Source organism: Colias eurytheme, chromosome 25, assembly GCF_061535395.1.
Source record: "Colias eurytheme isolate Ceu_HAF_F1 chromosome 25, ilColEury1 Martin Lab GWU primary, whole genome shotgun sequence".
NCBI classification, from domain to species: Eukaryota; Metazoa; Arthropoda; class Insecta; order Lepidoptera; family Pieridae; genus Colias; species Colias eurytheme.
This window is the reverse complement of record NC_143004.1, coordinates 2,233,251-2,248,407: the sequence shown is the minus strand read 5'-3', so window position 1 is coordinate 2,248,407 and position 15,157 is coordinate 2,233,251. Positions and strand designations below refer to the sequence as shown.

At 34.3% G+C, this 15,157-nt stretch overlaps 1 protein-coding gene across 2 annotated transcripts in view; it reads right to left on the bottom strand.

Moving 5' to 3' along the window:
- Positions 1-15,157, bottom strand: part of LOC149897470 (serine protease inhibitor dipetalogastin) — a 211,886-nt gene that overhangs the window by 153,688 nt on the left and 43,041 nt on the right. Inside the window, exons 3-12 of one of the 2 annotated variants that reach the window (XR_016458190.1) lie at positions 9,303-9,443; positions 8,379-8,526; positions 7,787-7,948; positions 6,996-7,139; positions 6,412-6,576; positions 5,973-6,134; positions 5,026-5,151; positions 3,069-3,245; positions 2,390-2,548; positions 1,495-1,738 (exon numbers count right to left, since the gene is read on the bottom strand). Coding sequence is in view for 1 of the 2 variants with exons in the window: in XM_090116454.1 (XP_089972580.1) it covers positions 1,660-1,738; positions 2,390-2,548; positions 3,069-3,245; positions 5,026-5,151; positions 5,973-6,134; positions 6,412-6,576; positions 6,996-7,139; positions 7,787-7,948; positions 8,379-8,526; positions 9,303-9,443 (1,463 nt within the window). In the remaining variant the exon portion in view is untranslated. Of the gene's footprint in view, positions 1-196; positions 1,739-2,389; positions 2,549-3,068; positions 3,246-5,025; positions 5,152-5,972; positions 6,135-6,411; positions 6,577-6,995; positions 7,140-7,786; positions 7,949-8,378; positions 8,527-9,302; positions 9,444-15,157 lie in introns of those variants that run through there. The other variant, XM_090116454.1, reaches the window with a different exon arrangement.

Sequence of the window (15,157 nt, the reverse complement as noted above, 5' to 3'; positions counted from 1 at the left end):
ACTTTCCTACGATTTTATTATAATTTATAATATATATACATGTATAGATAATGGTAAGTTTTAAGTCTATTAGCAATGTATTTAAACCTGTAGACTTGAAAAAATTGAATGGATTTTATTTTGATATCAGCCTGCGCAGAAAATCTTTGAGTAGGTAGGTAAGGTTAGGTTAGGAAAGAATAAAAAACATTTACACTCAGTTTTACCATTTATTTGTTTATAAAACATCGGTACAGAGATTATTATGTTTACGGTTTATGGTTTACATACTCAATTATAATATTGAAGTGAAATGCGATTTTTAAATGCAATATTTTCCCACTGTTCATTGTAAAACACCCTTTACAATGACCAGTGGAAACATCCCTTATTATGTACAAATACTAACTAATTATATAATAAATTAGAACAATAAATAAACAGTCAGAACTTAGCCTTATAATACACTTATCTACTGCCATAAATTATTTTCCATTGCTACGTAAAACATTGAAATTCCATAGCGTAAAGAGTTATGTAATTTGTTCATGAAATGGCAAGGAAATTGCGAGATTTTTTTTGTAAGTTTAAGCATAGTAAAAAGAGAGAAGTATATTATTTGCCAACAGAGGTATATCACGCCGTTTGTATGTACGCGCAGCGATTGGCCTCACCCCCCGTTCATGTACGAACGCAAGCTTGACACACGCACACAACGCCGTGTACCGGTACCGCTCCTAAACGTCAGGAGTTGACCTACTTCTCTTTTTTTACTATGGTTTAAGTTTAATTTCTGATATAGCAGAGTCTATGACTACCTATACTTCGCTCTGTGGATTAGTTAGTCTATAGTAACATTCAAATGAGTATCGAGTCTAGAACCTTCCGGATTTATTATGCTAACTATTTGAGATAGCTACATGCCTTGTATATTTCTAATAAATAAGAAAAAGAAAACAACAATTTTTCAATGATTAAGAAGACACTAACCACATAAAATTGAGAGCAAAGTAATGAAATCTCAAAAGAATTTCAAAAAACGCGCCAAATTCTATTTATCTAATTCAACCCACGCTCCAATAGATGGCGCTGATTTTTAAATCGAAAATATATTTGTACTTAATAAATAATCTACAGACACAAATGGAAGACATTATATTTCTATATGAGAGGTAAATAATATCGTCATGTATTAAATTATTTCATCATTTAGCGATATTGCTCAAATTTATAATTTTTTGCATTATCTAAAAGACTAAAACATTCAATATTGCGTAACAATTCAAAGGTGAAAAAAGATTTAACTTATCATTCAACTTTTATGATTTCAAATAATGAGATCCCTTAAATAAAGACGTGTGGCACTCGGGGACTGCCGCGGTAAAGCTATTGCATGCTATGCCTTCAAGCCACACCTCCGTGCCCGTCGGAGTGGGGAGCGTGAGGTTTTTCGTTACGCAATTTCTAGATTCGGTCCCCGCGCTCAAGTCCCGCGCTATGCAATAGCTTAAAAACCTATTTGAATTACTATTTTTATTATTTCAAACATTACGGTATTTATTTACCTCCCATCAGGTAAAGAATAAAGTATATTTCACTATATAAGAATTGGCACTAATTGTAAAATGGTTGACCCATTGGAAGCAATGTATGACTGATGCGATACACAATTTGATGAATTTATCGATATAGATAGTTCTTCGGTTCCTCAGCGATGGGTTCAGTACATGTGCCTAGATGCTTGAGTTGCACGAGACTTCTGTAATAAATAAAATAATATAATTAACATAAGACTAACTATATATAACTATATAATTAACACATAAGACGTCATATAAACTATCGAGAGAGTTTGGCCAAAGATTCTACACGTTAAGAGCAAGAAATATAATTCTGAAATTAACGTAGCATGTAGATTTAAAAATAAAAAATCAACATAGAAACATGGGAGGATAGTATCACTAGAAGTCAAGAAATGGGATGAATATGCTATGTTCAAAAATTGAGAGTGAAACAACAAGATTTAACCATATCAAAAAATAACAGAGAAAATTCCATTCCAAATTCCTTCCCATTGATATTATATCACTAGAAATGACCTCCACTGCTTTATAAATGATATACAGGAACTCAATAGCAAATATTAATTTATTAAACTAGACGTCTTTCAACATCTTCTAACTACTACTACGAATTGTAATTCATATGTAGCGGTTTGTGGGCTTATGGTGCACAGAAAAACTTGAATGAGTTTATGATTGCATCAATGTAAATTATATCACCTAAGAATTAATATTATGTTAAATAAATAAATAAAAAAAATAAAAAAATTATTACATTAGACTTCGTTTAGAAGCGCTATCGAATTGTTAAAATACAGAAACAATTCAGCAACCATTTACCAACTTACCTCGATCTACAATTCTCCATCTCCAAGAAGCAAGAGTTAGAGTACGTCTTGTCGTCCGTACCGCACACAGGATCGTACTCCGGCGGGCAGACGCGCGCGCAGCCCGCGTATTGGAACCGCGCTAGGCACCGCTTTAGTGGCACTACGAACACGTGTTTTCTGGAATATGATGATAACATTTTGAAAAGAGTTGTGTGGTATTTGGGATATATTGGAGATATATTTTACTGTTCCAATTTTTTGAGGTTAGGGGGGAATTCTGTGCATTAAAGTGAAATCAATTTTTTGCTCAATACATCGAATGTATCGAGGCGTTTCATATTTTACTTCTACATTCGATTGAAAGCATAACCTATTGGTTGTTATTTGATTTTACGCATGTGTAAAATGCCAGAAGTCAGAACAGTGCTTTTAAATGGAATCACTACAAAAATACATAGGAAATTCTTTAAAAAATCTTCAGTAAAATACAACTCTCTTCTTGCAACTGTATTGTATACGTAGGCACGAGGTAAACGTGAATATAATATCTCATTTAAAATTTAATTTGCATATTAAGGAAATGATAAGATTTCAACTAATGGATGCCCTGATAAATTATCATTTAAGAAAGGCCCTTCGTTTAAAACTTTATTACATTAGGTACCATAATATTTACCACAATCACACACAGACTTACCCACAGTTCTCCTTCTTCATAATACACTCGTTCTTATAAAACCGGTTATCAGACCCGCACACGAACGCTGGTGTATCTGGACAGTCGCCATGACAGAGGGCAGTGGTGCGGCAGTGGGATACGGACACCGCTACCACGTGCTGGCCGCAAGTGGCCCGCCGGAGCTCACATTCCGATCTGTAAAGTTATTAGTATTTGGTAAAAGGAATATTAGGTATAGCTGGAGAAGTCATTATAGACTAATTAATGTTTTTGTAGCAGAATAATAATATATTATGAGAGATTGATAGTACTTAAGATATCATTATAGACCAATTTTTTGTAGTAGGATAAAATATAGCCGATAGTAATTATCATGATTTGCTGAATTTGGATACTAAACTTTATTAAAATTAATTGGCTCCTGTGCGATTGGGTGTTAAACCTCTACATAAAGTTACAGAATTTCTAATTCAACTATTTTACTATTACTATTTCACATATGCTTCTCAATTAATAATAAAACACAACCTAATCCTAATCTTAACCTTAAGCTCCACGAATGTGATGGAACTAATAATTTAAATTGTACTTGCGACACTATTGAAAAAGTTTTTACTACAAAATATCTCGGGATCATACTTGATCACCGCTTATCTTGGCATTCACACATTGATTATATGAACGAAAGAGCACGGAAACTAATCTGGATTTTTAAATCTTTGAGATATGTAACTTCACATAAGCTTAGGAATCAAATATACAAGTCCTTAGTTCAATCAATCTTAGCATATTGTATTCCTATCTGGGGGGGAGCTAACAAATCTAAATTCATAGAAATGGAGCGTGTGCATAGGTGTCTTCTGAAAGTCATGTATCAAAAACCTCGCCGGTTTCCAACGACAGATCTGTATAAACTATGTGATATTCTATCAGTCAGACAACTATACATCTTACTTATTACAATAAAAACACACAAAAAAACACCATTTATTTATACCACAGTGGAGGGAAGAAGAAGGAAGGATGTAATTAAAACTCGTTGTACCAAAACTGTTTTTGCCAGACGCCAGTACTCAGCTAACTCAGCTTATATATATAATCATCTAAATAAATTATTTAACATTAATAGACTAACTTGTTGTGATTTAAAAAATAAAATAATGAATTGGCTAAAAACACTAAATTATGATGACACAGAAAACCTTCTTGCTACGTCATGCACTGTGTAATTATTACTTTTATATTATTTATTTAACTATAACCACGTGTAATCATTAGCTGGTAAATATTAATTGCTATTTAAATTCGTTCACTCACAAACTCGTGCTCATACATAAACCGACAAATCCAAACACACACACACACACACACACACACACACACACACACACACACAACACACAATACACAAACACATCACACACACACAATCATACACTCCACACTTAACTATTAATATTTAGTTATTAACAGTTTATTTTTTTCATGTAGATAACCTATTTTAAGTTAAGGAAGAGCGGGTCCTCCTGACACAGGTTTTATCTTAAACTTACTAGGAGGGCCCTACTACTCCAAATTGTGTAAAATTTAGAAAGGAAATAAACTATTTTTTTTTTTTTTTTTTATTTTTTTTTACTAAAAAAAAAATATCAGATTATCCACTTGATTAATGCTTTAATTTATGCATTAAATATTAAATTTATCATTTCGAACATCAGCAGCCTAGACCTTTGTTTATGGCTATCAGACCTTACAACAGAGAATGCAAGTAGCCTTCTCCTTCAGTTAAATCTATTCTTTTAATATTTAATATACATTAAGGGCCGATTTTTCAATGCTTGGATAAAACTTATTCGTCGAATAATGTAGGTATAAAACTACCATTTTAATAACGTATTCTAATTGCCCGTATTTGACAGTTTTAGTGACATTTTAGTTTGTTAATGCAATATGTCCTTCATCAAGCAATACTCACTTGTATACATTGCCATCAGAACCGCACACAGGCTGGTCGACCACATTATCGCAGTTTTCAGGGCAGTCGGTTTCGAGTCGCGGGAGAAGCGTGCAGTTACCGAAGTGAGCGAGTTGTACTCCTTTGCTGTGAAGATAAATAATAATTTTGAAGTCGTATAAAGTTTCTCTGTGGTAGCATTTACAACTATTTTTGAATTGAAATTTCTTTAAGCGCGTTGAGACTAAAGAGCTAGCGCGCAAGAGCAGCTTTTGACTCCGCAACTATTTTGTCTCTCCCATCAACTCTATGGGCTAGTAAGAATGTGCGGGCACGTAGCGACGCAACTCCCGAGAGACTTTTTTATTAGCCCATAGAGTTGATGGGTGAGACAATAGTTGCGGAGACAAAAGTTGCTCTTGCGCGGAAGCTCTAAAATTTCAAGGTCGTGTCATGGCAATACCGGCACGTGATGGAGTGAGGCCTTCTTGAAATTGAATCTTGCCAAACAAGTTTCACTTCAAACACGTGTGCTTGGCTCACACGCTCTATTTCCAAGAACAATATTTTTATCCATAATATTGATGTAATGAAAGTGTATTTGTACTTATAAAATATATTTTACCTTTTGCTTGATAGCTTATTTTCCAAATTTATACCCACAATTAGTTTATATCAAGTTCTATTTTCACTTCTTTTTGTAACTTACACAAAACAAGACCCGAAGCAATCTACGTATCTTATTTCCACCGTACAGAATCTATTGGAAAATGGAAACTAGCGGTCCGCCCCGGCTTCGCCCATGGTACATAATATTTACGTTTTCTCTACATAAGAACCATCCTCGAACTTCAAGGAATATAATAAAAAAATAATTATCGAAATCGGTTCGGCCGTTCTCGAGTTATGCGCTTACCAACACATTTTGCGATTCATTTTTATATATAAAGATTAAAACAGAAACTTACAGGCAAGTAGCGACCTTCAAGAAGCAAGGGTTCGTGTACACATTCGCATCAGTCCCGCACACCGGGTCCGGTTCACTGGGGCACTTCACTTTCATACATTTGCTTATCTTCGACTTGCATTTTTCCATGTCTACCTTCTTGACTATCTTCCTGCTGTTGACGCTGTAAGGTGGATAGGATTTTGATTAGCTTTTAGTGATATATATTAAAATTAGTGGAGGCAATATTTACTACCTCATTCTTATACGTCATACGTAATCAAATAAGATCTATATTTCCACAAATTTTATTTTATGGGTTTGATTTTAAAATATACATAACATTCAATTTGTGGAATAAAGATCAGCTTCAGCAGAATGATTGCTCAGTTTCAGCATAACGTCAATCACTAAGTATCAAAAAGTATCAAAATTCAAAACAGTTGAGATCTTCCACTTACCCACAATTCAGCATCTTCATCTCACACTCGTTCCTATAAATATTCTCATCAGAACCGCACACCAGCTTTTCTTTCTGGTCAGAACAGTCGGTGGGACAGTACTCGCCTCCAGAGGTTCGTTCTTGTGATACGCAGAATGCCATGGGCACTTCGAATACGTGCTTACTGGAAATATATGATTTATGGGTTTAATAATTTAAAGGTATGTATTTAAAAAAAAATCTTCATTTCAATGTTGGCGCAAAATTGAGGCTTTATTTGGCAATGTGACTCCTGCCTCTCCTAGGGTATTTAAATTTTGTCGGAAATTTTCCGATTCCCCATTCGAACTATAATGTTAACATATTTGAGAACTTATCGAAATTAGCATTATAAAAAATATTTTAATAATTGTTGAAAATTTCAGAGTTAATTATCTCTGATAAAATTGGTTTTCAGACTGTAAGTACCTAACTTCGCTAAAATAGCTATCTAGCTGTTACGAAAACTGTATTAACTGCTTCTACATTTTGCCTGGTTCCATATTTTTTTTAATTTTAGTTTGAATTTGTTAAAAGTAATTTAACAAGAAACTGAATACTCACCCACAGTTAGTAGCCTTCATCCTGCAAGCGTTTGCGTACAGTTTACCATCAGAGCCGCAAGTCGGTCGTGCGACCCTCCAGCACGACTCCCGGCAATGTCGCGTCGTTTGACAGTGTTTCTTGTTTGTTCGTACCACGCCTTGCCTGGAAGAGATATCTTCTTGATTATTAAGGTCAATTAGGTTACAATACTGTCCATGATGATTTGTGCTTTATCGAATGGCTGTGAATAATTTTTCTGCACGTCGTCTAACCTGTCTGCAATTTGATAATATGCACTTTCGTTACGTACCATTTCATTATTTGAATAACATAGATATTATGCTGCATTCAGAATAAGCTAGTGACGGAGCACAGTTGCGAGCTGAAGCTAGTAATCTATAATCTTCTTATATATAAAAATAAATCGCAAAATGTGTTGGTAAGCGCATAACTCGAGAACGGCTGAACCGATTTCGATAATTCTTTTTTTATTATATTCCTTGAAGTACGAGGATGGTTCTTATGTAGAGAAAACGTAAACATGTACCACGGGCGAAGCCGGGGCGGACCGCTAGTGAAATAATAAAATATACTTAGGTTAATATAGAACCGATAGAACCTATGTTTACAAAACGTTGTATATAATTGTTTAAATTATTTGTGGTCCAAATACATTATTAGCACAGGAAATTGCCATCTTATTTTCTCTTTTATTAAATACATGGAGCATCCATCTCCTAGCATTAATGCAACATTGATTTGAAATTAATTAATGCAAGATGTGTAGAATGTGGAGATGATTCACGTACCCACAAGTCAAAAGCTTCATCTGGCAGGTGCTCTTATACACGTTGCCGTCAGACCCACAGATGGGCCCATCGAGCGGCGCCTGCGAGCAGTCCACGGGGCAGTTCTCTCGATGCGCACTGATGTTGTTACAAGCGCCTAGATGGGAGAGCCCGATGCCCACTCTGAAAGAAAGAAAAGTAAGGTACACTGATATTGTAAAGAGACAATTAGTATTATTGAAGCGTAAACTTATAGCCGCGTTGAGCAATTTTTGGCAGAGCAAAATATTTTGAGTTCGCGTTACAAAACTACTGGTGTTATGAAATTTATGTAATAAGTTGTTGCTTTTTCGGCCTTCTATGAGCAGTTCTTATAACTGCTTATTTTTTTGTTTGTTCGGCTCGACTCAAAAACTGCTCGGTCGATTTACAAATTATATATTTTACAATTAGAAAATTAAATTCACCGAATTAAATAAGGCAATGTGCTAGCTGTGTGGTTATTACGTATGTTGAGAACTAAATTAGCCACTTTCTTTGATGCTGTAGCAACTCAAAGCGCTGAAGAATGTAATACATAAATTGTAGCATCATTTAATACGAAAAATGTTACCTGCAGATTTCGACTTGCAGCATACATCTATTCAAATAAGTTCTTCCATTAGTACCGCATACTGGGTCCCTTTCTGATGTACATCTGTGGTCACATTTGGAGCCTTGTGCGCGCGAGCATGAACCTTGATCTGGTGCTAGTCGTACTCCTGGAAATTGAGCGAAATGGCATTTTAATGCTAGTTTTACTTCGTGATATTTCATGCTCAAAATAGGCGCGAAAGATTTATTTTATAACTGGCTGTGCTCCGCGGTTTCACCCGCATTGCTCCGCTCCTGTTGGTCTTAGCGTGATGATATATAGCCCATAGCCTTCTTCGATAAATGAGCTATTTAACACCGAAAGAATTTTTCAAATCAGAGCAGTAGTTCCTGAGATTAGCGCGTTCAAACAAACACACAAACAAACTCTTCAGCTTTATAATATTAAGTATAGATAAGTATAGATTAATGACGTGTTAAAAAGCATCGCCGTCGTGTTCATTAATTAATATCGGAACTGCGTTAGCAAATTGACTTGTTGTCTATTCACAATATCTAACGATAAGGATAAATATTTCCAATTCATCATCACATCGAAAAAATTACGATTTAAAATTTGATAACATACTGTTATATACTGTTATATAACTCAAAATGTACATTTCGATTAAAATTGCTTATATGGTCGATCCAATATGTTCATTGTTCAAATCCAAAAAGAGTTAGGTAATCTATACTAATATTATAAAGCTGAAGAGTTTGTTTGTTTGAACGCGCTAATCTCAGGAACTACTGGTCCGATTTGAAAAAATCTTTCGGTGTTAGATAGCCCATTTATCGAGGAAGTCTATATTATATCATAACGCTAAGACCAACAGGAGCGGAGCCACGCGGGTGAAACCGCAAAGCGATACTAGTAAGATACTCCACAGTCCACACCTACCTTTGCCACAAGTCTTCTTCCTCATCTCACAAAGCGAGGGGTAGATGTACCCATCGGTCGCGCAAACTGGCTCCCCCTGTAACGCTGGCCCACAGATCCGGGGACACGATGCGTCCCTTGCCCCCTCGCACCAGGATAGCGCTGGAACAAAAATAACAAGTTGAAATTTAATTAGGATAGTTGCATTTTTGAGCTAGATTATGGAATGGAATTAAAAATATTATAAGGACTAAGCTTGAGAGTATTTTTTTTTCTCTCGTAGACTTTTAGAGTTGTACACTAATTTTTATCCTAGCTTGGTTGTTTTTTTTTATCACTCAAAATCAAACTCAAAATCATTTATTTGCAATCAAACATGGTTACATCACAACAAAGAACTTACATAATATAATAACTATATGTGGCACATTTAATTAAATATAATATCAACTTTAATTTATCAATGTATTAAAATGGTCAATGAACCGATATACATAGAAGAAAATTGATAATATGAGAAATAATATTCCAGTTATTAGATTTTAAGCCTCGGAAGCTTATAAATACCTAGATAAATGTTCAAGCATAAACGTATAAATTGAAGCCATTTTCGATAAATCCACTACAGAATCAGCGATAGAGATTAGAATTTAGTAGCAAATTCAGTGGGAATTAAATATAAAATCTATATATATTATATACATATAATAAAATCGTAGGAAAGTCAAAACTGTACATTGAATATTTTTTTAAAAGAATACATAATCCATGATCTATAATCGATATAGAAGCCAAAAACATAGTTTTTAGAATTTTTGTCTGTTTGTCTGTTTGTCTGTTTGTCTGTTTGTCTGTTTGTCTGTATGTTTGTCCAGGCTAATCTCGAAAAGTACTGCATAGATTGACTTCAAATTTTGCATGAATATTACTAACAGGTCGGGTGAGGCTTTTTTAAACATATTATCATGCTATCACCTCCGGGGGAGGAGCTGTGAACCTTTTTTTTTCTTACGTATTCCGTGTATTACGACAGCGTACAATCTAAAGATTCATGTTTAAATGTTGGTTTCGGGTAAGCCATGCTATTATCTAGCTTTACACAATAAAAACTATGTCATTTACGTAATTTGGGCAGAGAATCAGTTTAATGAATTTATTAGTATACAAATTTGAAACAGCGCCATCTATGAGATTTCGTAAAAATCAAATCAATTTACATGTTAACACTACTGAATACAATGTTAAAAATTAATAATTTAAATATAATTATGTTATTTATTTATTTAACTCTTTAACCCATAATATCTTCCCTTCCCTATAAGGTGCGCTTATAATTCGTGTGAATATACTACATTTTTAAAAGTGAGGGTAGATGTTTATTATTTTAAGTCAAACTAGACACCATTACAATTAATCTAATATTGGTTGTGTTCATTGGTTACATTTTTTAAAATCTTCGTGTTTTAAAAATTGGATAACGAGGCGGGACTCGAACCAGCATTCTTTAGTGGTCGAATTTTTTCTATTCTTTATAAATTTATTGTTTATGAATTTATATTTATAAACAATAATACAAAAAGGTTAGTTCGTTGATAATTATTATTTCTTCATCATTTACATGTTGTAAGTAAAAATATACTTTGACTGTTAATACTTTTGTTCAGTATTTACCTGTATGATTATTGCTTGGTAATTAATATATTTTCATGTCGTATACCTAATTAAAAACATAAGTTTGATGTGAAACTAGCTGGATTTATTTTTACACACTCACAGTCTTATATTTTGTGTTAATGTTAAAATAGTATTAATAGTGTAAATCATAATATTTTTTCACAATTAAAAATATTTCCTTTTTTTTGATGGTGTTGGCATCGAATTAAACCGCGTTGTCGTTTCGTTCACAAAAAGTGAAGTTATGAGGACCGAATATGTAGCCGCTTCAACTTACGGAAACGAGAGTAACCTGCGTTGTCTGTTAGTTATTGTATAGTCGAATTTAACGTTACATGGAAATTGGAATCTAATTATATGTATACTTATATACTTATATTAAATCTGTAGAGGTCAATTCTGTACATGAAATATATTTCCTAAATAACTATCACGAGGTGATTAGGGATCGACACTGACGCCAAAAATTTTTGTCCGTCTGTCTGTCTGTATAACCGTTATAGAAACAAAAACTACTCGACGGATTTAAACGAAACTTGGTACAATTATTTTTCATATTCGTGAGCAGAGCAGTAACTCTGTTCTCCATATTATATAACAAGTCAATAACTGCGTTAAAAACAACCGACTTCAAACTTGCACTTGCAACATTTACAAATACAGACAAAAATGCTCATAAAATAAAAACTACTGGGCCTATCCGAATAAAATTTTTATGGGACCAATTCGACACCATCCCGCATCGAACAAAAAAAGAATCACGTAAATCGGTTCAGAAACCACGGAGTAATCGGTGTACATACATAAAAAAAAAAAAAAATAAAAAAAAAACATACCGGCCGAATTGATAACCTCCTCCTTTTTTTGAAGTCGGTTAAAAAATATCTCCCGACATCATAAATGTCTATCTTTTATGGTTGAGCTTAGGAGTTCAAAGCTTTCTGATTATATTTGTCTACTAGCTGTGCCCGCGACTTCGTCCGCGTGGAATAGTGACTATGGGACCTATGACCATGGGCTCAGGGTGGGGCAACAATAATTGTTTTTATTTTCATGCTTCCACTCCCACGTTCACTCCCAGGCCCACGCCAACGCCCACGCCCACTCCCCTTCACAATTGGTACCTACCAGATCAAAGCCAGGGTAAGCGCCCCACCCAGCCCCACCGTGGCTACGCCCATGCTGAATTACTACTTAACATACAATTATTGAGTAAATACGTACTACCATAAAATATAATTAAAAGAATTGTTACTTATTAAAATTTCTTACTAAACTGAGCTAAAAAACTTACGTACCAACTTATTAAAGAAAATCAAGAAATGAAATGCCTAACCTATACCAAATAGTTACTACATAATATTGTAATTAAAAATTATGATTAGTATACAATATGGAAAATCTAAAAAGAAATGCCTAACTAATTCTACGTCAAATTTCTTTTAAATTATGTCATATTATTTTTTTGGAACCAGGGGGGGAGAGTAGCAAATTCTATTTCCTTCCTTTCTTAAATGGATGTTTTTAATAATGTATGGTGTAGCCACTGATCAGCTTAATCGATACTTAATTTTTATCAAATCCAGGAACAAATCCAAATTAGATGTTTCCTGTCTCACGCACGTAACTAAACCGTTTAGACGAAGAAAAGTGTATAGAAAAAGGAATAAATAATTTCATAAACTTCCCGACGATCTTTAAAAATAAATTATTATATCATTTTCATTCCCACTTTTACCCCTATGTAGGTATAATAAGTGGATGAATCGATTTTGATACAATTTATCTAAGAACCAGCGTCGGAAAATATGCTGCCCAACAAAAAAAAAGCCGCATCTAATTCGGTTTACCCGTTAGCCAGCTACGGTGCCATAGACAGACACACACACACACACAGAAATACATAGCAGTCAAACACATAACACCCGTCTTTTTTCGTCGGGGGTTAAAAATATAATACGACATAATTTAAAGGACATTTTATGTGGAAAATTTACCTATTAGAAGTAACCATAATGTTAATTTGACCCCCCCCCCCCCTACTACCTCAGCTTACCCCCAAACCCTTGGGGAATTTTGATATGATCACCTGGACATGTAAAGGAATAACTGTAGCGTACATATAACAGATAAATTACGTTTTATCGTACACTGTACAGTGTACAATAGAATGCCTTAGCAAATGTTCGCCGTGATTACTTATAAATTGTCATAACTTTTTTATTTATGAACCGATTGATATAAAATAAACACTAAATGTTAAATGAAAATTACCACAATACATTGGTGAAAACCGCATCTAAATCGGATAAGCCGTTTCTGAGATTAGCGTGCACAAACATACAGACAAACAGACAAAAAAAATTTTAACTACAGTTTTGGGTTCAAGATCGATTTAATAATAACACCTGCTAATTTTTTTCTACATATTTTCATTGTACAGACATCGCTTTTCCACAATTTTATTATATGTATTGATGATGATGATGATGATTGATGATTATAACACTCTCAGGCCGTTTTAACTTAATTTTTATTCACTCGCATCAGTGCCACCTAAAAAATCTTTATATCGAAATTCGAGCAAAGCTAAGAAAATGAGAAATAAGAGTTCTCAAGGATCGTTAGAGGTAAGAGGCTTACTATTGACCGAAAACAACATGTGTTATGCCGAGAACCTGAAACCGCTTCACAACGAGAATTGCCTGTGAGACCGAAACCTTCACTGAGAGGGTATAACGTTTCACAGCTGATCGCAAATGGCATATTTTATCTCGATAATCTGAAACTTTTACTCAATATGAAGACCGTTTGACAAATAATAGGGTGCACCATAATATTATTCGATCTCTTGAAGATGAACATGAGCATTAGCAATGACTAGAGTAGGGACGCGAATATTACCATTATTTGAGACAAGATTATTTGAGACAAGTACGATTAATAAGTTTGTTTAATGAAAGATTAAGAATTGAAACTATTTGGTCTCTTGAAACGGACGAATAGCGAGAGGCCCGTCTTACTGTAGACAGATTTCGACAGTCGTAATGACTTAGAGGTAAACATAGAAGATCAATCTACGAGTTCGGTGGTGTGGTCCGACAAATATAAAAGTGGGTTTGCTTATAAGGAACCTCACAATTGATTACAGATCATCTTCTGTATAGGCGATATTAACGTAGTATGTTCTTTTTGTAATGCTTTAAAGAAGAGTAAGGAGTCGGCTTTCGTTTGAAGATATACCAGAACCTTTGAAATCACTACTTTTAGAGGAACATGTGCAATCTAAACAGTTCTTAGACAATATTCGCTCTTATAGTAGTGCGTTTTAAATGATCCTTTGGTGCTCAACAATTATCAGAGGATCCTTTCATGCTTACTTTTAAGATACAAGGTCAAGTTTATCATTTGATAGGATCCCTTTTGCCTGAAGTCCAACCTAAGTTTCTTCAAATATATTTTGTATTCGACTACAACGAATAGTCGAATACAAGAAATCAATATTTCTCGAATTTAAAATATTACAATTTTTCCTACAGTAGGGCGACGAATGTATTTTCGCATAGTAACGGAGGGGAACTCACGGGGGGTCGAGTGACGCGGGCCACGTACCACAAACATGATTAGTTTGTTGTACCGAGCGCGAAAGAAAGTCATCGTGTTTTTAGTAAAATTACTATGTAAACTATAACGTAATTTAATACTGAGGTACATATTATATAATGATGCGCTCAAACTGTTAATCTACATTTAATTTAGATTATTATTTGAATTACTAAGTAATGTAGAATTTAAATCAAATTCACTCATGTTTTCCTCAGATTTTCGATGTCCTCCGATTTTAAGATTTTCTTATCAGAGTATTCAATTTTAATGTAGTTAATTTTTATAAGAGACAATTAAGAACATTCAAAAATAAAGTGTCACGTATTTTTTAAACGACGAATGACGAAAAACGACGTAATCGCGGACGAAGTCGCGGGCAACAGCTAGTATAAGGATAATTGTGTGAAAACACGCAAGGCTTCGCAACATCTCGCCACTAGATGCCACTAGTCGATAGCAATCGCCACGCATTGTCTGTCTGGTGGCCAGTAAATAGGAGCTTTTATTAGGTAAATATGTACATTTTTATATTATTATGTTTTTAGGCCCGTTGGCATGTCAGAGCAATACCGTCACGTTATGGAGTAGGCGACGAT